Source organism: Notamacropus eugenii, chromosome 1 (assembly GCF_028372415.1).
Source record: "Notamacropus eugenii isolate mMacEug1 chromosome 1, mMacEug1.pri_v2, whole genome shotgun sequence".
Classification (NCBI taxonomy): domain Eukaryota; kingdom Metazoa; phylum Chordata; class Mammalia; order Diprotodontia; family Macropodidae; genus Notamacropus; species Notamacropus eugenii.
Window position 1 is genome coordinate 480,023,851 of NC_092872.1, and position 24,432 is coordinate 480,048,282.

The 24,432-nt window shown below is 47.0% G+C and overlaps 2 protein-coding genes and 1 long non-coding RNA gene across 5 annotated transcripts in view; 1 reads left to right on the forward strand and 2 right to left on the reverse strand.

Annotated features, from left to right (window-relative positions):
• Nucleotides 1-1,010, reverse strand: part of ZDHHC12 (zDHHC palmitoyltransferase 12) — a 2,614-nt gene extending 1,604 nt beyond the window's left edge. The window contains exons 1-3 of one of the 2 annotated variants that reach the window (XM_072632630.1): nt 872-1,010; nt 423-574; nt 218-298 (exon numbers count right to left, since the gene is read on the reverse strand). In XM_072632630.1, the coding sequence (XP_072488731.1) occupies nt 218-298; nt 423-574; nt 872-971 (333 nt within the window). In that variant the 5' untranslated portion in view covers nt 972-1,010. Of the gene's footprint in view, nt 1-217; nt 299-422 lie in introns of both variants that reach the window. The other variant, XM_072632628.1, reaches the window with a different exon arrangement.
• On the forward strand, nt 996-3,241 carry LOC140519530 (uncharacterized). Its single transcript, XR_011972222.1, has 2 exons — nt 996-1,774; nt 1,899-3,241. It is a non-coding gene; the product is annotated as an uncharacterized lncRNA (long non-coding RNA).
• ZER1 (zyg-11 related cell cycle regulator) lies at nt 2,143-23,524 on the reverse strand. Of its 2 annotated transcripts, none has more exons than XM_072632616.1 (16): nt 23,406-23,524; nt 16,848-17,110; nt 16,051-16,201; nt 14,077-14,513; nt 13,545-13,721; nt 12,778-12,892; nt 12,313-12,459; nt 11,466-11,639; nt 10,119-10,334; nt 9,687-9,728; nt 9,332-9,451; nt 7,847-7,962; nt 7,518-7,706; nt 6,880-6,977; nt 5,827-5,929; nt 2,143-4,239 (listed from the first exon to the last, which is right to left on the reverse strand). In XM_072632616.1, the coding sequence occupies exons 2-16, from the start codon at nt 17,003-17,005 to the stop codon at nt 4,182-4,184; spliced, it is 2,301 nt and encodes a 766-aa protein (XP_072488717.1). In that variant the 5' UTR covers nt 17,006-17,110; nt 23,406-23,524; the 3' UTR covers nt 2,143-4,181. The 2 variants fall into 2 exon arrangements, with proteins under 2 accessions (XP_072488717.1, XP_072488718.1); XM_072632617.1 differs by lacking the exon at nt 23,406-23,524 and adding an exon at nt 23,166-23,273.
• Nucleotides 23,525-24,432: the final 908 nt, after the last annotated feature.

A 24,432-nucleotide genomic window follows, 5' to 3' on the forward strand; every position in this document is an offset into this window, starting at 1 on the left:
GGCTGGGAATACTTCCTGGAGAAGGTGAAACTGGAGCAGAGTTTGGAAAGCTTCCAGGGGAAGATGAATCACACCCCAGACAGGACAAGCTGGGGGTAGGGAGGGAGTGGGGACCTGGACGGCCTGTCGGCTGTTCCTCGGACTCCATCAAGCTGAGGGAGTTCAAAGAGCCCATTGAGGCATGGAGGGGCCCTTCGGGTCTGTCTCCTTCACCAACCTGCAGCAAACAGTAGCCACAGCGCCGGAGCCGGAGCGTCTTGGGGGGGATCATAGCGGTCTGCTCCTCCTTGGGTTCTTTCTGGGTACGAACATAGACAGGAAGGGAGGTTGCTGCCTAACGCTCCGCTCCGCACCCAGGAGCTCAAAGTGTGGCGGGGTAAGGGGCCCATCTCCGGGTGCAGCTCCCGGGGCAGCGGGGTTACCTGGAGCGGGGTCGCTGCGGACTCCAGCTCAGGCCCCACGTAGCCAGGGTCCATGAGGGAAACGGCCAGGTAGAGCAGCAGAGAACAGAGCACCAGCAGGATGAAGAGCAACGGCTGCAGCAGCTCCCCTCTGGCTTCCTGCTGCTTCAGCTCTGCAGGCGGGGGACAGAAAAAAAGACCCCCAAGGACAGAGATAGGGGCGAGGGAGACAAACGGGGAGGACCTGCCCGGCAGCCGGCCGAGGTGGGGGAGAAGCGGGGCAGGGACACAGGATCGGGGACCCCCAGGAGGGCGCGGGGACCCGCAGGAGGGCAGGCGCCGCGGCCGGCCGGGCTCCCGCATTCAAGGGCCGGCGCGTGCCGGGCGGTGGCCGGGACCAGAAGCGGATGCCCGGGGTCGGGGGCGGTTCCCACAGGGTCTGGCTGCGATCGGGCGGGGCCCAGCCTCACCGGTCTCGTGCAGGAAGAGCACCAGCGTGATCCCCCAGGTCAGCACAGTGTGCCCAGTCCGAACTAGGACACCCGGGCTGAGAAGCGCCCGCGGCCCCATCGCCTCTGCCCCGGCCCCGGCCCCGGCCCCGCCCCTCACCCCGACCCAACCGCAAACCCGGAAGAGGCGGTCGAACGCTCCTCGGCGCCTGGGGATTAGAGGACCAGGACAGGAGGGCGGGATTACATAAAGCGCCCGGAGCGGGGATTGGCTGAGAGCTACAGAGGCGGGACTATCGGGGCTGACAGGTGCGGAGGAGGCCTGGCTACGCGCTCTAGGGTTCTTTGAAAAATGCTCGCCCCCGCGCGTGGCCACACCCTCCGGCCTCGCCTCCCGCAGGCCCCACCCCGGAACTTAATGGGCCTAAAGAAAAATGGCCCCGAGCCTGGGTTCCTCGGGGGTGGCTCGTCTTGCCCTGGCTTGCTCCCCTTTTCCTGGCAGCACCTGGCGTTCACAGGCACCCCGCCAGTCACCTCCATTTCGGTATACATTAGCGCCATGTGGTCTCCTGGATCGGGCAGGGGCTGTTTCATTTTGCCTTTGTACCCCAACCCCGGGCACGCGGCCTGTTTGATGGGCGGGGCAGGGGCCCTCCCCTCCTTTCACCGCGGCACTTGGACCCCTTTCTTACTCTTGGGGGGAGGGACGTCCTCTACATTGGGAATAATTGAAGGTAATCATGCCTCCGGCTGCAGCCAGCCTCTGGAATTACTCCAGAGGGGGCACTGAGAAGGCCCGGCCCCAGGTGCCAACCCCTCCGCCTTGGCTGCCATCTCACCCACACGGGCAGGAAACTACTCCTACCGACGCACTTCAGCACCTTCTCCGCAGCTCAGGTGGGGATGCCTAGAGCAGTGAGAAGGGTAAGTGACTTGTCCAGGGTGTCGGAGGTGAAACTCGAACCCGAGTCTTCCTGGCTTGTTTAATAAGCAGGAATGGAGTTTACTGTAACTGCTCAGGCCCCACAAGCTTGACTTTATCTTCTAGGGGTTACCCTACAACGATCGGGGCCATAAACCGTGGTTACACGGACCGAATCTTTGTGTAAAGTGTGGCACAGCTTGATCCTTGAGAGGAATGAGCCCAGCCCTCCCCACCCATGCAACCATCAGTCAAGTGAAAGTGGATGAATTAATAACAGAGGCAAGTGACTTCTGTTTCGTGTATAGCTGTACGGCCCTGTGAGCCAGGAGTCCCATCCTTCCCCAATAAAGACTCTTGACACCCCCTCCACTTTGCACAAAAATGTATTTCTGTGACATCCCAAGTTACAGAGGCTTACACAGGATCTGGATGCTCATTCAAAGCAATAGGCTGTGCCAAGGTCCTCATAGCAGGGACAGTCTAGGTTGGGGGTGAAGGGGGGAGGTTTGCTCTGTGGGGAAATACCCAGTCCCTGATGGATGGCTGGCAAATGGCTCAAACTCAGGCCCACTACCAGGACTAGAAAATTCAGAGTTCACCCAACACAGGCTCACCCCTTGTTGTGAGCTGAGCATGAGAAAAACAAGGAGAATAGAGGTATTTCCATTCTCCTACCTACACCATCCTGTTTCATAGAGAGATAAACACTCAGGGAGAAGGCTAGTAGGAGGGACTGGGAAGGAGGAAGAGGAGAAAAGATTTTCTGAGTGTTTGGCTTCTAAGCACATCTCATTGACTACCCTCCCTCCCCGCCCCCCACCTGTCCAAACTTAAAACAATTCAAAATTACACCAAAAAAAAAATAAAATAAAAATTGAGAGGGTTTGGAACAAAATATTTAAAAATACATACAAGTCTCACACTGTCCAAAACAAAGCACAGAGGTTCCAAAGGAAAAGTCAGAGATTACAATGCCCCATGGTACTGCCTGCTCCCAATGGGACGGGTTAGGCTGCACCACTGAAAAGTGTCTGTTGTGCTGGTCTGGAGAAATGTCTGTTGCCACAGTGTTGGCCTGGGGGGAACTGCCCCAACTCTTGATGCAGAGTTTCTAATGCATATCTGAGTGGGGAGAAGGTATGCTGGGGTTGAGGGCTCTTAATTGGCAAGCTCTCACTTCCAGCTGTCCCCAGGTCTCCTCCAGCTGCTCTGAGTCATTCCTCCAGGCTCTCAACAGATGCAGGGAAGCAGTGACAGGGTGGTCAGCTGCCAAGGGTTAGTTGGGTGAGGGGGAACAGGGAAGCACAGCCAGCTCAGCTATCCGGGGAAGAAGGCCTGAGATAGGCAAGCACTTGAGTAGCTCCAGGGACTTGGAGGCAGGCATCTTAAGCATGTGCATCTGCTGGGATGGTGGAGGAATGTGTCCCTACTGTGTCTTCTTTGGGAGGAAGAGATCCTTCACTCCCCTTTTATTTGAAGAGGAGGGAGGCCTGAGCCATAGTGGGAGAGGGAGAAGAAAGGAAGTAGCTTAATGCCACCTTAGCAGCATGGCTTCAGAGTGGGTATATACATCTGTGGCTTGCAAAAATCAATACAAAAAAATCATCATGGAGAATAGTGGACAGGGTACTACTAGTCTCTCCAAAGGGGTAAGGGTGATTCTGAGCTTACAAAGGCTAAAGACCTCAGTCCATTATGAGTCTCCTAATCAACACTGTCTATGCCTTGGCACCATGAATGGCCCTGTACAGGCCTTGCCTCTCTAACAGTCAACAGCCAAGGACCCTAGGCTTTCTAGGACCTCTTCAGGGTTTGTTCTAAGATTCTCTATGTTCTTTTACTGCTAAGCCTCAAACCCCACCAGGCCTAACTGAGAACCTAGCCTAGGCTCCTAGCTATCCCAGGGATCTGGTGCAGGAGACCAGGGATGGGCTGGTGCCTTGCACATCAGAATAGGGACAGTGGAAATAATAAAAGAAAGAACCTGAAAGTCACAATTTTCCAAGCTTTGAGTCAGTGGGTGGTTGGTGAGGAATGGCTATTAGAGGCTCTCTGTGGACTTAAAAAGGCCAAAGAATGTTGCAAGGACTTGGGGAGGGGGATGTTTCTTTTGTTTTTATACAGAAATCATACACACAAAACTTCAATTCACACTTCCTAACAAAAAATTATATATATATATATATATATATGTATATATATATAATATATATATATCTTACTAATGTTAAGGAAAAGCATTGGTTGTGCAAAAGTTCCCCCAGTGCACCTTCATCTCATTGGGGTCCCACACGCACAGGATGGGGGCCTTCCGACAGCCAGGCTGGTGAGAATTCCTCCCTAGATACAGTAATTTAGAGAGAAGTTGGGACCTGTGCAGGCCAGAATCGGGAGGGCCCATTGCCTCTATCTGGATGTGTCCATGTTCTCCTCCTTAAAGTTACTGCAGTGCTCTATCACCTTCCTGAGGATGACATAAGAAGAATGGGAGGTATGATTTAGTTGCAGGGCCTAGAAAAAGGAGGCTTCAGGGTACCAAGAGTGAGCATCAGGTGTTAGGATTATCGATCTCATATTTCCCAGGTAGACCAAAGATGTATGCCTAGATATACTGGTCTGCCAGCAGGATTAGAATGATGGCATTAGGACATGGACAGCAGTTCTTAATAACCATATGTATGTTATAGCCAGACAAGCATTTCATTAGTCTTGTGATCCAGTCGCCTTTGAGTCATTCTTATTCATTCATCCACCACCTACCTCTTTCCCTCTACTTGGCAACCAAACTTGCATCACTCACTGTTTCTTCCAATTCCTCTCACCACGCTCTCCCATTCAGCCTATCCATTTGGTCAGTATCAGGATGATAACTGATATTTAATGCCCAAATTCCTCTGGCCAGTGTGGTTCATTGACTACCTATCCAATTCTTGCTCACATCTATCATTCTTTTCCATCTAGAACAGTCAGTGCTACTTTACCCCCAGAGAAGAAGGAGCTAAATAGGGATCTCACTCATCCTTTTATAGGAGCAAAGAATGTATACTGTGAAACAGGCTGTGTAGAATGTCTTTTCTGAACAATTACCAAGGTTCTAATGCCTAAATTAGTGCGAAGTTCAATTTTTTTCCCTCTTTCATCCACATAGAAAGCTCTGGGTGAGAAACTTCTACCAATGTAGATCAGCATTTATCTGCAATTGGGATCTTAGCTGCCTGGGGCCAATGAGGGTTTAGGTGACTTTCTCAGAGGTCACACAGCCAGAATGTCAGGGGTGGGAATTAAACCCAGGTCTTGGGCTCTAAGGCAAACTTAGCTCTCTGTCCACTCCAATTCTGGACTAAAGAGAATATCAGAAAAGGCAAGTTCCTTATCTGGAACAGACATTAGGTGACCTTTAGAGTCTCTCTATATGTACCTGCCATTTAAAAAACCAGAGCTAAAGTGACTTTAGGTATTGTTGGTTAACATTTGAGGTATTGGTGTGAGTATTCCTTTTATGAAATTAACTCTGAAATGTTAGTTTCATATTTATAAATTCACTCCAACTTTGTTCTGTCTTAATTCTTATAATTTGTTTTTAGAGATCACACTGTACCTATTCTTTGCTCTGTAAGTCTTATAACAGCCTTTGACCAAGAACAATAAAAAATTCTAATCTGGTGCCAACCCAGAGATGACAAAATAGAATGGAGACGCTAGGGGAAACGAGATAACTTGGTTCATAAAATGAAAGCAATCCCTTATCTCCACATAGAGTTTGGAAGCACAGCCATGAATTTCTGGTTTTTGGTTACCTGTCCTTCCAGAGGGCATCCAATATGATGTGGCTGTTCATGACCCAGCTCATCCTTCCATTATCCAGGTTAGCTGACCCTTGTTCTAAGCCCACCTGTCAATAGCCTCTGCTGCCTGGGTCTCAAGGATATGAATTTTATCCACCCAAGGTTGTGAGTTTCTGCATTGTCTTAACCCCCCAAAACTTCCGTATACCAATTCTGCAAAATCACAGTTGCATGCAGTGAAGTATTAAAACATCTTTGTTTCCTACCGGGCCATTTCCCTGGTCTCCTGTCGGGCAGAAGCCATTTTGATCATGTCCCTCAGAAGTGGCATGCCGCCTTCTTTGATCAGCAGGGGGCAGTACTTGTCCGCTGTGTGGAGAGTGGGAAGCCACAAGTCACAGGTAATTCAACAAGAATTTATAAAGTGCCCACAGAATAAAGGGCCCTTTATTTAGGCAGTATAGGTAACAGATAGGTCTACAAAAGAACAGTCCTTGGCCTCCAAGAGCTTATAATCTGGAAGCTACAATAACAATAACTCATATTTAATTAGTGTTTTATGGTTTACAAAGTATTTTATATACATGATTTCATTTTTAGCCACAGGATTATTATATCCTGTGGAGTAGATGAAGCAGGCAACAGAGAAGGATAGGGCTCTTGGCCCAGAGGCTTAGCCTTGCTCTTATATGCTTTCTTTGACCCAAAGAGAAAGAGTGGAGACATGGCAAGATGGAAAAGCAGATCCAGCATAGAAAGTGGGCCTAATGAGTCAGAAGACTGGCAGTACTAAGGCTGTGCTGTCCCCTAGGACCTATCTTTCCTAGAATGATTTATTAGCATGACTCAGGTCAAGGTAACGGTCCTATCTGGGGAGCTAAAGTCGGCAGAAAGACTCAATTCTCTCATATTGGTTTTGGGGCAAGCATTGATTTCTTTAGTTCTGGCCCCAAATACTGACAGTAACAACTGAGGGCTGTCAACAAGGCAGAACTATGACTTTTTAATTTAGTGGAGAACCAAGGGGGTTTTGGAAATGACTTCAAGTTCTTGTGCTCATTGCAATAAATATGTGATAATGGTTATGTCCCCTATTTTCATGTCTCCTGAACATCCAGTTTGCAGCTTTATAATCACTGAAACGTGTTGGTTTGTAAATTACTTTTAAGATGTATGTCTTGTCTGCCTTAGCTCAGTTCCAGGTGCTCTAGATGAGATAAGGACTATGGCTATAATTTGTGATTATCTCTCCTTAGGGTCTCCTTCCAAGCTCTTGGACAAAATGGATCTATCTGAATATCAGATGAGCAGGTACTTACGATAGACTGACACAAGGTTGTACAGAGCCCAGGTTGCCCAATGCTGGCTGACAGGGGATATCCCCTGGGGGAGTAGGCGAAGAATTGGCTCAAATGACCTGAAAAGAGAAAATACCGTGACCTCTGCTATTTTTAAAGTAGGTCTCCTTGTGTTTTTATATATTTTTGAGAGTTCCAAAGTGTTGGGCTAAGGAAGGAAAGGACTTTTGGGCAACAGAGAACCAGTTATTCATGGAGATGGCTCAGGGAAAGGTAGCATTCAAATGGGCTGCCAAAAATGTATATCCAATGTCTTGGGTTCAAACTAACCCAATGTGGTAAATTGGTTATATGATATGAAAGAAATACAACAAGAAATGCAATTAGATTCAAGTAAAAACTATGTGGCTATGAATTTATAAAATTCTGGTGGGTCTTTAGGAAGGGGAGACTCAATTTTTGTGGTCAAGGAAGGAGGACCTACAGGAAAGAGGGGAGGGGAACTAAGTGACTCTCCCTGTCTTGGGACTCAATGATCTAATGTCAAGGATAAGTAGAGGGGACTAAATGAACTCTATCTACACCTTTCACTAGGAGAGTCATACCATGTACCTTTTTCCCTCCAGCTTTCTTTAAGTCCTAAACTACCCTCAAATTACCTGTAATTGATGTTTCTCCGGGAGTTGATATCCCAGCTCTGGATGGCTGTCCACATTCGTTCTACTACTTCCTCCCGCCGAGGTTCACAGATTCCCCAGGCCTCTGGGCCATCAAACATAATGTGGGAAAGGACACCGCAGGCATTGTAGGATACTTCAATTCCATCTGCCTTACTCTCCAGCAGGTTGCTAGCAAGGAGAGGACAGGCAGAGGTTCAGAAGGGGTTAAGGTTTTGGCTAACATAACTGGAATCCTGGACTAGGAACTAGTCTGACTCAGTATGGTCACTAGTCCTGAAATGAGGGGCCCAAATTCTGGAAGCACCAACCTGAAGACAGTGATGAACTGCGAAGTCATTAGCTGGGGCCGCAGTTCCTTCACCTCTGCAACATTTCCCAGGAGTCCCAGCATATTCCGGTGCAGTTCCTGCTTCTCTGGGAACTCCTAGGAAAATGGGAAATGATGAAGAGGCATATATAGGAGTGTGGGCCAGGGAGGATAAGGAGGTGTGACAGCAGCCATTAAAGCAAAGGCTTCCCTTTAGGTATGGAAAACTCTTTAAGAAAAAGTTTACAGGGGGTTCCATGTCTCTGATTAGGAATTAGGGAAAAGCCCTATGCTGGTTCAGAGCAGAGCAGATTCCATAGGGCTGTTCCCACAATATACTTGCTCATTTCTACTTCTGTTCTCTTTGTCATCCTATTCTTTCTGTCCAAATTATGTCTTCAAGGTCTGAGTCAAGCACTCCTTTGAGCCTCTCCAAGGATGCCAGCTCTCATTGGTACTCCCTTCTGTGACCCCTTTATGGTAGGGAAATTAACACTGCATAATTCAGTACTCAGTTATGCAAAACTTTGTAGCATTTTATACGTTTCTTATGCATGAGTCATATTTTCACAATTAGACTAAGTTCTTTTTGAGGGCAGGGACTATAAGACTATCTCTCTCTTGTATCCCCCATAGGCTGGAGCAGTATAGAGTATAACACAAGTAATCATTAGGGACAGATAAAAAAAAAAATGATTCTCTTCAGCCTGGAAAGGTGAATGCTAAGAGGAAACATGATTGAGGTCTACAGAGACAAAAGCAAAATGGGAAGGGGCAAACACGGAATATTCTCTAAGTATTCAAATGAAAAGGCCTTCTTTGAAACTAGAACAAGATAAGTTATCCCTTACAGTGAAGTCTATAGAATTCATAACACCAAGAGACCAGAAATATAAATGGATCTGAAAAGAATTTGGATAACAATGAAAGACTTCTGAACTGTGAAGTGACCAACTGACACTTCAGAAATGATGATAAAGCAACCCTCCTGGCTATTCTTCTGAGGCACTGGAATACAGAATGAGGCATATATTTTAAGATGTGGCCTAGGTATTCAGTTATTTGTTTCATTTCATGGAATGTTCAATGGACGATGGTAGGATTCAAAGGGAAGTAACCAGAATGTTAAAAAAAAATTTAGTCACATTTTCTAAATGGCAGAGCTAGGACATGAATACTAAGAGAAACTGGGATAGACCTAACCTTTGAACTTGATATCAGGGAGAGCAACCCTGCCTACTAGGATAAATCCCTATAGGGTGAATGATGATGACATCATCCCTAAGTCAGATGGACTCAATGCAGGCACCCCATTCCATCTATGAATTAACTAGCTGAATGGGTAAGTGGGATCTAGGAATAGAAGGATGGAACTGCAACACCAAGACCCCAATTCCCATGTGGTCTTGAAGAGTGAATAATGCCTCAGTGATGCTGTTTGCTGGTCCCAGCCTGGCTCATCCAGGCCTGCCCAAGCAGCGCTAACCTTCAGACACTCCAAAAAGAGCTTCATGCCACTGTAGTTAAGGAACATCTCACAATTGTCTGGCGTCTCATCCGTGATATTCCACAGAGCACTCCAGGAGAACTCCATCACCTGATCACACTGCAGGGGGAAACACTGGATAAGTCTGTGCTATTTCCCAGGGATAAAGTATACCTAGATTACTGGCATAGGAGAAGGCGAGGCTACCCATACCCAATAGGGGAGATGCCATTTAAAAGGTATCAGGCCACTGCCCCATGAGGGGTCCTGAGGAGGGACTGATCCCACCCAAGGAACAAACCATTTCCATTTGTTGTAGGGAAGAAGAGCTGATAGTTATTATGTAGAAACTTACTGTTTTGTCCATTAGCTTTTTCTGAATCAACTTTAGCATGGTCTGTAGGCAGAGAAAATAAATTATTACGTAGGTATCCAATCATGACTCCTAAAAATTCTAAAGCTGGAAGGGATCTCTATGGCTATTTAGTCTATCCTTGTTTCCCTTTAAACCAACCCAAACAGGAAGTATCACATCTATTTAGAAGGCACTCCTCAAACTACCTGTGATCAGCCATTCCAATACTTACCAAATGTTCATAACTAGGAGATCCTTCCCATTAGCTAAGCTATTTTCCCAAAAGACTTTCCCTTGCCCTCAACCAGAGGTAAGAAGAAATACAAGTTGGATATTGGGGAGAGAATTCATGTAGTCCAGGGAATTTTCCTATCGGCAGAAAATGATCTACATCAAGAAGGTTGGGTTGTCAACCCCAGGCATTTCACGCACCATGACAAAACCCATCTTGCCCACAGCCTCCTTGTGGTCATTGTCCACCTGGCAGACAAGGGCATTGCAGAGGTGCACAGCGATTCGCTGGATTGACTCATCCTGTCGAGTGGGGTTGAGGATGCTGAGCAAGAGTTCATTGACCCTCCGGTACTGGAACTCCAGCTCCTCTGGGATGCTGAAGTTGCAGAGTGTCAGGCAGCAGTTCCGCTGAACCTGGGAAGGGTGGACCGGAGAGTGGTGCTCAGTCATATCTCATTACCCTGACTCTTTTCCTATGCCTCCCATTTCCCTAACTCCAATTCTTCCATGAAGACTTCCCAGACTAACCCTATTTGCCACCCTATCTCAGACACATACGTAGACCAATCACAAATTAATCAAGTCTTTCTCAAGCCCCAGCTAAATGCTAGGGGGAAAAGCAAGAAGCCCCTGCCCCATAAGGAGCTCAGTCTAGCTATGAAATATAACATCACAAAAGAATGTTAAAAATCAGGTGCTATATTATGTAGTGTTGACTCTAAGAAGGAGAGAGATCTGTGGCCTGGGGTAGTTGGAGAAGTCTTCCTGGAAGATGAGGGAGTTGAGGACTCAGGTAGAGAGTAGTTGGAGGGCAATCCAGATAGGGAATAACCACAAAAAAACTAGAAGAGGGACTGAGAGGTGCCAGGGACAGTGAACAGATTCACCTGAATAGAAGAGAAGATGTAATGAAATAGAGCAGGAAGGATTGACAGGTAAAGTCAGATCAGTCATAACAAGAATAATGCATGGGAGTCTGGAGGCTAAGGCAAATGGAGGGGATGTGACCGGCAATACAATTCCTTAGGTTCTTAGGGAAAGGATACAAAGATGGAAATGGAAAGTAGTCTGTGGCTTCAAGGAGAATGTAAATTCTACTAGTATATATGACACGTGAACAGCTAAGTAAATAAAAGTTCACAAATAAAAAGCTGCAGAGGAGGTAGCACCTTGGCTGAATCAGAAGATAATATGAAAGCAGGAACTGTCTTTCATTTTGTCTTATCCTTGTTAGCACAATTCTGCGGACAAGGTAGGTGCTCAACTGAAGGAAGCCAAAGATTCTTAAAGGCAGAGGTGAGGGAGGAAAGGCAGTCTATCCAAAGAGATGGAAAGCAGCCACCTAGTGCTGAGCTCATTACAAGTCACCTTCTTGTTAAATGTCCTTATGTAAGGATTATGTATTTCTGCCTCATCTTCCCCATTAAACGGAAAGTTCCCTTAGTGCAGGCCAGCACAAGATGGCATGGAGAGAACTCAATTCATGTCAACCGCCTTTCCCCTTTCCCCCCAGGCAGATATACAGCTAAAGACAGGAGTTCTCACCGTCACCTCCTGGTAGGATTCCATGCCATTGAGTACCACTTGGATGACTTGCCTGCGGAGCTTCACACTCTGCTCAGGGCGGTACTCTGAGTTGGTCAGGTAGAAAAGTGCAGCACTGCCTGTCACCTGGATATTTTTGTCATATTTGTGGCACTTGAGGGCAGAAATGACCAGCTGTTCAGGGAGAAGGAGGAGAGAGCCAGGGGTAGGAGATAAGTGGGTGCTTTGGAGCCAGAAGCAAATTGTCCTGGGGACTCACCCTGTAAGCAAGCCTTCCTTATTCTTTCACTTCAACTGTGATATGGCAACTAGTGTAAGGCACTGGGATATAAGGAACACTAAGAAGCTTCAGGGGAAAAGACAGTTTTGGGAAACAAGCAGCCTGGGATGGAGGGTGGAGTTGGGAAGTGGACATCTTGGGTGCTGGCCCTACTGACTGATCATAACTCAGTGTTTTAATTCTCCTCTCCCATCTGTTTTATCACTGTAGGATTGTGGGGCCTTGGGTAATTACTCCTCATGGCCATATCCCCAGGTCAGCTTTGCTCAGATGTTGGCTGAATGCTGATGAACCTCCCCTACCCCATGAGATGACAAATAGTCCCAGGACCTCCTTCTCAATTTCAGTCCAGATCTAAGAAACCAAGTGTATTCCAGACTTCCCTTGGAACAAGACAGAGAAGTCTTTGTAAAGAAAAAAGGATCCTTTCCAATAAAATAATTGCAGGAGGACACTAGGATTGTTGTGACAGAACAATGTGGCCTGGGAGAGGGCAGCTCTACAGTAGAGGAAGCTGGGGTGAGGGCTGGGGATAGGCAGGGACTGAGAGCTGAGAGGTCGGCTGACCTGCAGGGCTCGGAGTAACTGATTGCAGCGCTCTATTCGGGCGATGTCAAAAAGAAGGTTGATGGCTCGAGAGGTGATTTCTGGCCGATGCTCTGTGTAAGCCTCGATGGCATTTAGCACCTGTTCCTCATTTTTGTCACCGCTCACCTGGTGGTATGTATGGGAAGATGAAAAGTGGGATTTAGTTCTGTGATCTGCCTGGACAACAAAGCAGAGAGAGAATCACAAGGGCCTGAATTAGCTGAATCCCCAGATCTTAGGCTCTCCTACTTGTTCTAGCCTCAATGCGGTGGTTCCATTATACCTGAACTTCCTATTTCAAGAGAGCAACTCTTACTTTTTCTGGAAACTCTGGGTCTCCTGTCAAACCTGCTGTCCCTGAGGTAAAATGTCAGAGATTAGGGGAAAGTTGAGAGGGATCCCTTCCAAAATCATAAACTGCCTTGACTTCTTTTAGACTCTTACCTTGTAGGCTGGAATGTGTGTCAGACGGCACAAGGAAGTCTCAAAAAGCCCAAGGAACTGCAGAGGTCGCTTCAGGGCCCGAAAGGGGGTGATGCTGCTCTTACAAGGTTCAATGCTGGGGAAAGATGCCACCAGGGGGGTCAGTTGCTGCAGCCTCTAACGGGACATGCAGATTCTTGCCCCATAGCAAGAAAGGACCACTTTAGACCCAGCTCAGACTAGGAAGCTGAATATAGATTTTGCACAATGCGGCAGTGCTAACCCATCTTCTTAGTATCTAGGGTCTTTAAATGAGCTACAAGGGAGTGCTGGTTTCCTTAAAGTATGCTGGGCTTACTGATAGTCAGTACGAGGCAGGAAAGTAAGGGAGGGAATGTTGGGGAATCTGCTACATTTTCTATAGTCTTTTAAGAAGTAGAGAGAAGAGCTATGTCCTGACCTCTAAGAAACACTACCCAGTGACCTGGGAATTTACCCAGACTATTTCATGGAGGATGTTCTATCCAGATCAAAGCATTAGGTTTCCTATGGCTCAGGGGAAGTGAATAATCAAAGCTGTTTTCCAGTAGATGATCACAGGACACTGAGACATCAGGAGATCAGGGGTCAGGAAAATGAACTCTAACATCCTATCCTGAGTGAGCCTTGGACTTGGGCAAAGATTTTCTTCAGTTAACACCATGACTTGGTACAGCCCAAAGGGAGACCATCCCCCAGGGAAAATGGATTGGGAATACCTTACTTAGTCCAGCCTATCGAGTTCCTACCTGGTTTGCCCAGCTTCCTCATCCATCTTAGAAATACTGCAGTTTTCTAGCATCATGTGGCCAGAGATGTCCAGTGACACCAGATTTCCCAGCTTCTGAACAAAAAGGCTCAGCACCTTCCTGGTCAGCTTGAACTTGTAGTAGCTGGACAGGCGGTCTCTAGAGATGTCCAAGTGCCTAGAGGACAACAGGAAGTCCAGGAGGTCAGGGGCTGGTCTGCTTGGGAGCATGATACTCCCTTGATCCAGACCATTCTGGGAACAAGCTTGCTGGGACTTGAATATGTTCCAGAATAACCAGGTTCAGTTGTGTGTCTGAGATGGAGGGATAGAGTTCCTCAGAAAGGAGGACTCAACATCAGCCTGGGGCCTGGAGACCAGAGAACTACAGCTAGTTCTGAAATGGCCCCCAGTCCCAAAGAAGACTCAGAGTCCCTAAATTATCTCCATCTTGAGGAAGGTCCTTTTTTGGGGGTCCCCAGAAAGTTCAATGGGGGTGAAGGGAAAACCAGGGGAGGAGAAAAAAGGCTCACCGGAGTTTGTGAAGCTGAACAATGACACGAATATGTTCATCAGACAAGTCCATGTTGTAGAGAACCAGGGACACCAAACTATCCTTCCACTGAGTCAGGAAGGCCACATCACTGGTCTGGATGCCTGAAAGGTCCAGAGCAGCCAGAGATCGGAGAGGTCGAAGAAGAGACTCCACAGGAATCCCCTCAGTCATTCGGCCAAGGTTGAGGAACCGCAGGCGGCTGAAGCCCTCGAAGGTGAAGTCCTTAACCAATACCTGGCAGGTGGGGTTGACCACACACTCATCCTCACAGCCCCCAGGGTTCTCCTCTTCATAAAAGATGTTCCTGCATCCAAAGAGGCTCAAGGAAACCAGGGTGGGGCTAAAACTACCCAGTGTCTGCAGACTCTTGGCAGTCAGCTTCTCACAGTTGGTTAAGTATAATTCGACCAGATCCTAAGAAAGCCATGGAGATGTGTGAGAATTACAACTGTTTCTCATCCTCCCCCTTTCCATCTGGTATCAGTAAATAATGGGATGGAATGGGCATCAAAAGCCTGCGTTCAGATCTCAGGTCTGTCACTTGTTGGAGGACCCTGAGGAAGTCAATTCATACTTCTTAAGCATCACAGTTTCCTCACTGATAAAACTAAAGAAGCATACTTGCCCATGCCATTGAGGATATTGTGAGGCTCAAATGAGATAAGAGATGTGAGAGTCCTTCAAAAACACCCAGTGGTATATACAAATATGCACTGTTACTATTATCAAGTTACACAAGATAGAAAAGACAGGACAGACATGGACTTCCAGAAACCTTTCTTGCTCATGGTTAATATGGAAATATATATTACATAATGTCACATGTATAATCGATGTCAAATTGTTTGCCTTCCAAAGAATGGAGGGAGAGAATTTAGAAGAGAGATGTTTAAAAATGAAAGCAATTTTTACATGTAACTAGGAAATATTTAACAAAATAAATAAAAATATATTAGATCTTAGGGAAAAAACTATCTTTCCATATGTATTATTTCCATACTATCTTCCCATACGTGTGTTGGTCCTTCGTTGCCGAAGAAGACTATGCCATCAGAGAAATGATGACATGACTTGCACTTGACTTTGTTTTGAGTGAGGGAGGGCTGTGCAGGTCACCAGCCTCACTTCTCCTCCAGAGCCATCTGAATCCAGTGACCAGATATTCATCAGGATGACTGGAGATGACCCAGAATGAGGCAATTGGGATTAAGTGACTTGCCCAAGGTCACACAGCTAATGAGTATCAAGTGTCTGAGGTGAGATTTGAACTCAGGTCCTCCTGACTCTTGCACTGGTGCTCTGTCCACCGCACCACCTAGCTGCCCTGTTCTTCCCATACATATTATTTCTCCAACTAGACCAAGAACAGGGATAGTATCTAATGTTGCCCTTTATTCCCATTCCCCCTTTCCCTCATCCCCTCTCCTCACCCTCCACACTCCCCAAAGCATCTAAACATCTAACCCAAAGCATGGGTTGAATCTAACCTGGTTGGATTGATGTTAATAGCAGTAATATAACCATGGCACCTCAGTTGAGGAATCTATTTATAATAAGGGTCTCAGGAGGTTGTTTGCCCTGACATCAACTTCATAAGCTAAGGGTCAGGCCCCAAACACCCCCAGCTTTCCTTAACAAATACTCTATTAAGAAGACATCATCCACTGCTTTAGACAGCCTATGATGGTCTTATTTCTGTTTTCAGCGTATGCCACCAGAGGTGATGTGTTCCAAATTTGATAGCCCCTTGTATAAAATAAGATTTCCTTTCTCTAAAATTATTCCAGTTATCATCCCTTATCTCCCACATCCTCATTTTTGCTTCAAAATTCTCAGATGCGATAAACTCAACCTAATACTTCTTCTGTCCCAATTCTCTTCATGAGTTTATTTGGGGATTCTGTCTGTTCAATCCACCCACCCCTTTTCTATAGGCTTCATACCAGCCTACCTGCTTTCGAATGGCTTCCAGGTCCTGGTCCTGTACCAAGTCCTCTCGAAGGTGGATACGAGTGAGACGGGTGCTTCGGGGGTCTGAGAAGAGGCTGAAGAAACTCTCATGGGGCTCAAAATTACAGTCAGCATTGACTAGCTCCACATACCTGAGGAAGAGGGATGGCTCAGTCCTGGGGTTAGGAGATGGAAAAAGGGAACTATCTTGTACTTGGAACACCCTCCTAGCTCTTCTCTGTCAATCCAAACTCTAGCCGCCTCTTTCAAGACCTAGATCAAGTCTCATCTCTTCCACAAAGCTGTGTCCTGATCTGTCAAATGGGAGAAATAGCTTCTGCCCTGTCTGTGGCCCTGGATTGTTGTGAAGATGAAATATAATGATAGATATGAATGTACTTGGTAAACGCTAAAATATACAAATATGGTGTATTATCATTGCCATTTCATGGTGGTAAAATTGAATCCTTGGTTTTCATGTAGCAAACATATAAATGTATTCTTCCCTGTAACTTCACTACACCTTAGTAAATAGTCTCCATGAGATGTTGTGGCCGAAAAATTGTAAACAACATCATTTGGACATTGGTGCCTTGTGATCAACTTGGAAATAAGCCACTTCACACTTAGGTTAGCCAGTCTTCTGATGAAAGACTGAGTACCTGAGAGTTTTCATCTGGGATCCTGAATACTTTCATTCATCCCATAATCTTCTATACACATATGTATTCACTTACTGGAAACATACCCCCATACGTACATATATCTTCCCCCCACCTCCACTAACCCCTGACCTACTCATTGACAAGCCGGTCACAGATCTCACTGGGTAGGAAGACGTCTGGGTGCAGCCTCAAGGTCTCGTTGTCCAGTAAATAACCTAAGGTCCCCTCTAGATTTCGGAGGCAGAAGTCTGTGCAGAGTGCCATCAGGGACTCAGGGCTGTCCGATGCCATCCTGGGGCTGGGGCACAAGCGTGCAGTTTGAGCCAAGGGTGCCCCAGTGAGGATAGAGAGTCCTGTCTTGGTGGTAGTCACAGAGACATTTGAGGTACAGACAGCCTGGAAACAAGGAAAACGAGATGAGCAACAACCCTGGGCTGCTCCAACCAAAATAGCCTCCTCTACTGGCTTAGGGATCCTCTTGGCGAACATGGACATCAACACAACTGATCAAAGGTCAGTCTTCTTTCTGGAGCCCAGGCAAAGGATCTTAAAGCATTGAACAGCAACAGTTCCTCATCGTCTTAAAATTGGAGTCAAGTTAAGAATTTGAGCTTGTGATGGAGTCTTTCAACAGGAATAAGGTGAGCTACCAACATACAGACTTCATTTGAGTCTTGACAACCACATTCTTATGTCATTTGTTGAGAGACTTTCTTTAATCCATAATTCCCACCCACTTCCACACTGAGGTCATTTTATGACAGCGAAAGTGGCGTCAGACTGTTCCCTAAGTTTCCAATAGTGGAAAACATAGTCCATGAGAGTGGGTTAACCTCTAGGTTAGATGTTGCTTTCTTGGATGGTCCAGTTCCTAACTGCCAGATGTATGAGAGAACTCATAAGCAGTACATTCTCATCCCAGGACCCTATTCTTCCCCAGCTCCCTCTGGATCCCTTCCTCTCTGGTTTGGAAGCTTAGTTGTCATCACCAAACTCAAAAGCTAGAGACAAGTCTGAGTGGGCTAGGAGAATTAGAAAAGACCAGGATGATCTTTGTCTGGCCTGTCAACAAGTAGGTAAGGGGCTTTTGGGACAAGTTGTACATGAATGGGATATGTTTGTGGTATGGGGGGATGAGTATATATGTGTGTGTGTGTGTGTGTGTGTGTGTGTGTGTGTGTGTGTGTGTGTGTGTGTGTGTGTGTGTGTGTGTGTAGATGCGTGTGGATAAATTAAAAGTATGCAGGATCCCAGATAAGAATTTGAGGAGATGCTCATCTATCACATTTTTTAGATGATTACTAGGAGGTATATAGTACCTCCTATGATCCTGGTCAAGCATTCTAAGTCTTTCATTTGAGGACTGGTCAGCCTGAATATGGAGAGATTCCTTTCCATGTTGGTCATGAGGTGTTTAACTGTTTGAGACATTGGATATGAGAGTCTCTGCTATGTCTCCTTCCACCATTTAGCAATCTTAAAAATTTTTAAAATTGGATGGGAGTGGGTATTTCTTTTCTGGGAAATAATGCCTTCCCCACTCAGTAGACCTTAGGTCCCTTGGGCTGGAGGCTTCACTGTCCTAGATTCTGCTCTTGGATATCCTTGGATATGTTTAGCTGTTGTCTCTGTTCTCCTACTAAACTTTTTGACACGGTATGCCAGCCTGTTTGGCTTGATTCAATTCCTCCACCCCTACTCCATGTACTCTCTCTGGCACCTGCTGGCTTTGGCAAAGAAGCGGTCTATCTCAGGCTCCCACTGCCAGGGCTGTTCCAAGGAACAGATCCCTTGGGGACTCCTGCGTCAGGAAGCAAGCCTTGGCTATCCCTTCTGCTTCACCTTCTGGCAATTTCAGACAGAGTGGGGTTTGTGTAGCCCTGGGCACAGGGCCTGTGCTCCCACTAGCCTCATGTACCTCATACAATAAGTCTTTTGTGCCAACTATCCCTCTGGCGACGTGACACCCTCAAGGGACAGTACAGTAAACAGGATGCTTGAGTATGGCCTTACTTTGCCAATATTAACTATTCTCCCACAAAATGTCCAATGGTGCCTGAGTGCCATTGTCCTCAGGCTTGAGAGGAGCAAAGGGGGAAGGGACTTCCAAGGCTAGCAGGGAGGCACCTCTTTGCTAAGATGGCTGAAATCCAAACTTCTCTGCCTAGCATTTCAGGTTTCTAGAATACTCATTGCTACCCAACATGACTCTTTGTTCAAATTATGCCAGTCTACTCACTATCCATTGAACACCATGTGCAATCCTGCCGCCATGGCTAGGTGCATGCAGATTCCTCTTTTGGATCTATATAATACCAATCCTTCAAGGTTCAGGTCAATTTGCATAGTTTTCCTTAGGCCTTCTCTGACTCTGCTCTCAAACCATATGCATCTGCATCTTTTTACAATTCCTAAAATACTTAGAGCCTGTATCACTCATTTGACACTAAACACACACTGCTCCAAATTATCAAATAACTATTTCATGACTTGTCTCTCTAACTACAGTGGATTGTGATCTACAGAAAAGGGACCACATCTTACATTTTTCTTCTGTTTTAAAACTGTGATTAACATGGTGCTAAAAACAGAGCCAGGGCTCATGCATTCACCAGATATATAAGTACCCACTATATTCAGGGCAGTGTGCTAGCTGCTAGGGACAAAGAGCAAACTGACACTGAACCTTCCCTTCTACTATAAGACAGATATGATGTGAACATGGATAAACATGATAGAAAGAGTGACAGAGGCAAAGGCGATCCCAAAATGCTCTTTAAAAATTTGATGAGAAAATGAATCCTTTCAGCTGGGAAGATAAAGGCTTACTGATTAGGGACTCCAAACCAAGTGCTGCCCCCTCTCTGCATTTCAGGAGCCAAGAAAACTGCCTGTCTGTAGTGGCTTGTGCACAACAACCAACTCAGATGCCTAGTTCCCAGATCATCAAAGGATTCTGCTGGGGTCGGAGAGTCTGGCACAAGACATACAGAGGAGACTGGACTGTCTGCTGACCCATTCCTTTGGCCATGCAAATCTGGATGATGGGGAACAGAGAGGGCTGCGAGAAGAGAGTTGTTCCAGTCGTGGCACTAAACGGTCCTTAGACAGCGAACCCCAGGGAAAAAGAATGTTTTCAAGAGTTGTGTCACTTGTGCTGACATGGGACAGTCTACAAGATCCCTTTACCCCCTTTTCCTGTCCCAGGGTTCTGTCTGAATCTGGGCAGGACCCCATCATATACCATGGCCAATCCAGAAATTCAGCAACAGATGACAGGTCAAAAAAAAAAATAGTTAATCATAATAGATCACTGAAGAGTAATAATCTTGTGGTTCTCTAGTTCCCCAGAGACTACAGATAATGGCTATTTGATGAGGGTTGAGGGAGTGAATGGAAAGGAGACTGAGGTCCACATAGGGAAGGCAACTTGCCTACAGCTGGTAGCAGAAGTACACTTAGGTCTCTAGATTCAATTCAACGAAACCCCAAAGGCAAGCTGAATTTTTCTTGATGAAGACAGGAAGGGCAAGGCCTTAGAGCAGCTTTGGCTCTGTGAAATATTAACCAAGACACTCAGGGGAAAATCTAAACAAATGCCCTATTTATAGAGGCTGGAAGCTCTCCAGAACTAAAAGAATAACAGAGTCAAATTGGTCCAACCATAGTGGGAGAGAAGGTGTAATCAGCCCAGAGAATTTGTCTAGATCAAAGAGCAAGAGGTCAGAGTGTAAGGCCCCAGCTATCCCAATAATTGTCTTGGCACCTAGGAAGCTACTATTGAATCTCAGGAGTCATGGAATACTGTGCCTGGGCATCATACTGGAAATGAGGAGTGGAGAATGACTCAACCCAGGAAGTTAAGATTTAGAACCGAGAATGACGTGAAAGAAATATTGGGATACCAGGGCAGAAATCAAGGAGAAAAGGAGGGGAACATTAGCATGGAGCTGTTGGCACGACCCTGAGGAACTAAAGGTCAGAGTGCACCATGCCAAAATGGGATTCAGAATGCCTACTGTCCATTCTGGGCTCTGCTACTCTTTTGTCATCAAATATGGGGGAGAACAAGAACCTCCTATGTGGGTCTCATTTTCTTCTTTCTTCTCTTGGCTTCCTTTAAATCCCTACACCATTTATAGTCTATTTCATTCTTTTGGCACTTAACGCAGACTACCTATATATTCTTACTTAATTTATCTTATCTCTTCAATTTGATTATAAGTTCCTAGAAGGTATTCATCTGTATCTCACCCCTAGCTCCTTGTACAATGCCTTGAATAAAATAAAATTGTTTGATAAACACATTCTGATTAGTCAATTGAGAGTAGAGGAGACTTGAAGCTATAAAGTCCTAGGCCAATATCCATCTACATTATTATCGAGGATGACGCAGTTGAGCCATATATAGAAAGCTAGCACCCAGTCCAGGTGAGCAATCAGGGGTCTTAAAAGGTTTCGTGTGCTCCCTGCTTTCTGGCATTGAAGCAGGGAGTAAGTAGAGAAGTCTTACTGCTTTTTATTCTATTTATTTAAAAATAAGGCTACAGGTGAGAAGACACTGATATAACTACTGAAATCTGACAGTGTATGAGAGACAGCTGGATTCTAGTCCTAGCTCACTATGAAAATGAGTGCATAGTTGCATACAAGTCAAACACTTTCACTGAACCTCAGATTCCCTGTGTATACATAAAGAATAATAAACCATGCCTTGACTACCTCAAAGGGTGATTGTGAGATTCTAGTGAAATATAAAAATGCTTTGAAAACTCCACACGGTCATGTATTATATTTGGGGGATTGGGAGCCCAAGGAGGAGCAGACACACATTTAAGCCATGATGCAAAAATCTGCTTGGAAAACTTGGTGCCTTGTGGTCAGTAGTCTGAAGAAGCTGACCCAGTGCTCCTTGGATTTGGAAGACCACTGTTCTTTCCAGTTCATCTCAAAAGTCATTCATGTTAGAATTTACTCAACCACTGGGTTCTATGAACCTGCCATAGTCATCCAGGCTGTATAATAATGCCTAGCACATAGCACTTTAAGGTGTGCTAAAGCCCTTTACAAAATTATCTCAACTGATCCTCCCAACAACTCTGTAATATAGGTGCTATTATTATCCCCATTTTACAGATGAGGAAACTGAGGATTAGAGAGTTAAGTGACCTTCCTGGAATTGTCCAGCTAGTAAGTATCTGGGGCAAAACTGAAACTCAAATCTTTCTGACTCCAGGTTCAATAATCTATCCACTATATCAAGGATCTTCGTCTTGCCCTAGCCCTTAATCCGACACAATAGCACAGTACAGGAGAGTGTGTATGGGGGGGAACTGAGGAAAGGAGGTGGCTCTACCACAGCTAAAAAAAGACACAAGAGTGGAACTTTTACCATCAGTCCATATTTCTTCCCTCTGCACAGTCCCACCCTATTCCCAATACCAAGACAAAGAGGGGGGTAGAATTGCTCCACTGACACACATGCTTTAGAATTTAGATTGTGCTTGTGACTTTTCTTTTCTGAGGCTATTTTTGATATTTGGTTTTTGTTTTGTTTTTACTAGATTTCACCTAAATTGAAATGTTTCTGGTATGATTAGTGTCAAGTCTCAGGCAATCCTCACTTCCCTACTCCAAGGAATCGCAGGCACAAACTCAAAGAAAAAGAAACAGAAAATCCCCAGATTAGGCTCCGTCCACAGTGCCTCAGTGAATTTTTGCATCATTATTGCAAGTTTTCTTTCCAGAGTTGGACTGCTAGACTGGTTTCGTTTTAAGTTAATAGTCTATTTCTCTGGCCACTACAAGCTCTAACAACCCAAAGGGATGGGGTTCCCTTTGCCATATATATTACATTACTTAGAAGCAGCCTTTATTAGGACACCCATAACTTTGGGGCTTGGAGGCTTAGCACCACATGGGTCGGCTGGAGAGAAAGAGCTTAAACCCATCCTCCATAATTCTGTCCACAGGGAAGAAAAGACCAAGTCCGAACTTTTACACTGCAAAACAGCACAGGCACGCTAGCAACATCCCATCCAGTCATCTCATTGGAGGGTGAGGGCCAGGGAAGGCTTCACAGTCCATTCCAAAGTGAAGCGGAAATCCTGTCCTAGGCTTTAAGGACAAAAGGATGCAGCCCTTTCCAGCCCCACTCCACTAGGTGGGTGGGAAAGTGGGGGAAATGGGGAGGCGGTGGGAAATTCTGGGTAAGAACTGAGGGGGCGGGGTGCCCGGGGGAGGAGGCATTTCTGCCTCGGGTGGAGCTGACCCCGGGAGAAAGTCGGGCGGAGGTGGGGAGGAGTCGCCCCGGAGAGGCTTCCTTAGCAGCCTCGAGCAGAAGGCGGAGGCAGCCAGCACGGACGGGGCATCGGACCTGGGCAGGGACGAACGGAGGGAGGATGGCGGCCCTAAGATCGCACGGGGATGGGGGGGGAGCCGTGACTCTTACCCCAGGAGGCCAGGAACCCACTAGATGCGGGGGAGCACGAGGATCGGGAGCTGGGGAAGGATAGGACAAAATCGAGTGGGTCGCAGACTGGAGACCCCACCGGATGGATCTGATCCGGCCGGCGCTGGGCAGCGGGGAGCGAGGCTGTCCCGGCGCAGGATCCTGGGAGGCGGGAAGGGGAGGATCCAGTGGATCGCGGAGCCGGGAGAGCCACGGCAGCCTGGGGGATCCCGCACTCACCTCCTCCCGGCTGTCGGCGGAGCGTCGGTCCCCTCGGTGCTGGGGAGGGGCGGAAGCCGGCCCGCCCGCCCGCGCCTGGCTCTGGGCTCCGGGCCCCGAGCCCGTCCTCCCGGATCTGATCCCAGCTCTTCCGTCCGCCTCTCGGTCCCTCCGTCTCCAGCCCAGCCGCCGCCGCTGCCGCTGCCGCCGCCGCCGCTGTCAACAAACCCGAAGCCCGTCACTTCCGGGGCCGCCCCTTAGCAACCACGAACGGGTTCCCCTGCTCCGAAGTCCGGCGGGGAACGGGGGGCGCCGAGGGACGGTTCTGCTGCCGATGGCGGCCGCTCTTGCACCGGCTCTCCGGCTTTTCCACTCTTTGCCACATTTCCCGCGGCCGCGCTCTTCTAGTCCCCCCCCCCCCCCCCCCCGCCCCACCTTTTCTAGCCTCTTTGTTCCAGTGAATGGCCGGACGTATTCGACCCCATTCCCCAGCCTTTCCAGCCCGGGACTTTCTCTAAAATCAAGTGGTCCCTTCCCTCTGCACCACGATTGCTGGAAGTGGGGAGGAGAGCATAGGCTGGGGCTTCTCTTAATAGAACAAAGATTGTGAAAGAAGGCCGCCCAGAGGCTCCGCCCAGACACAGCCTTCTTCCACCCTCCGGTGAAAAAACAAAAGTATGCATTTATAGTTGTTATAGCGCTTAAAACCATGTTGCACCTCATTCTAGCCTCACAGCAATTCTGGGAGGTAGGTGCTTTATTATCCCCACTTTGCAGATGAAGAAACGGAGGCAGTCAGGGGTTAAGTGACCCATCCGGAGTTCGCGCAAGTAGTGCTTAAGCCGGACTTGAACTCAGATCTATCTTGAGTTTAGGTCTAGTAGCTCTCGCCACTGTGCCACCTAGCTGCCGGACCCAGGAAACGCGCTCAGAAAGTCTCGATTCCCTGGTGAAGGGCAGCCTCCCTCCCGTGACCTTTCCCCTCTCTGGCTTTCAGTTTCCTTTTCTGAGAAATGAGGGAGTTGGGAAGTGTGGTGTAATGGAAAAC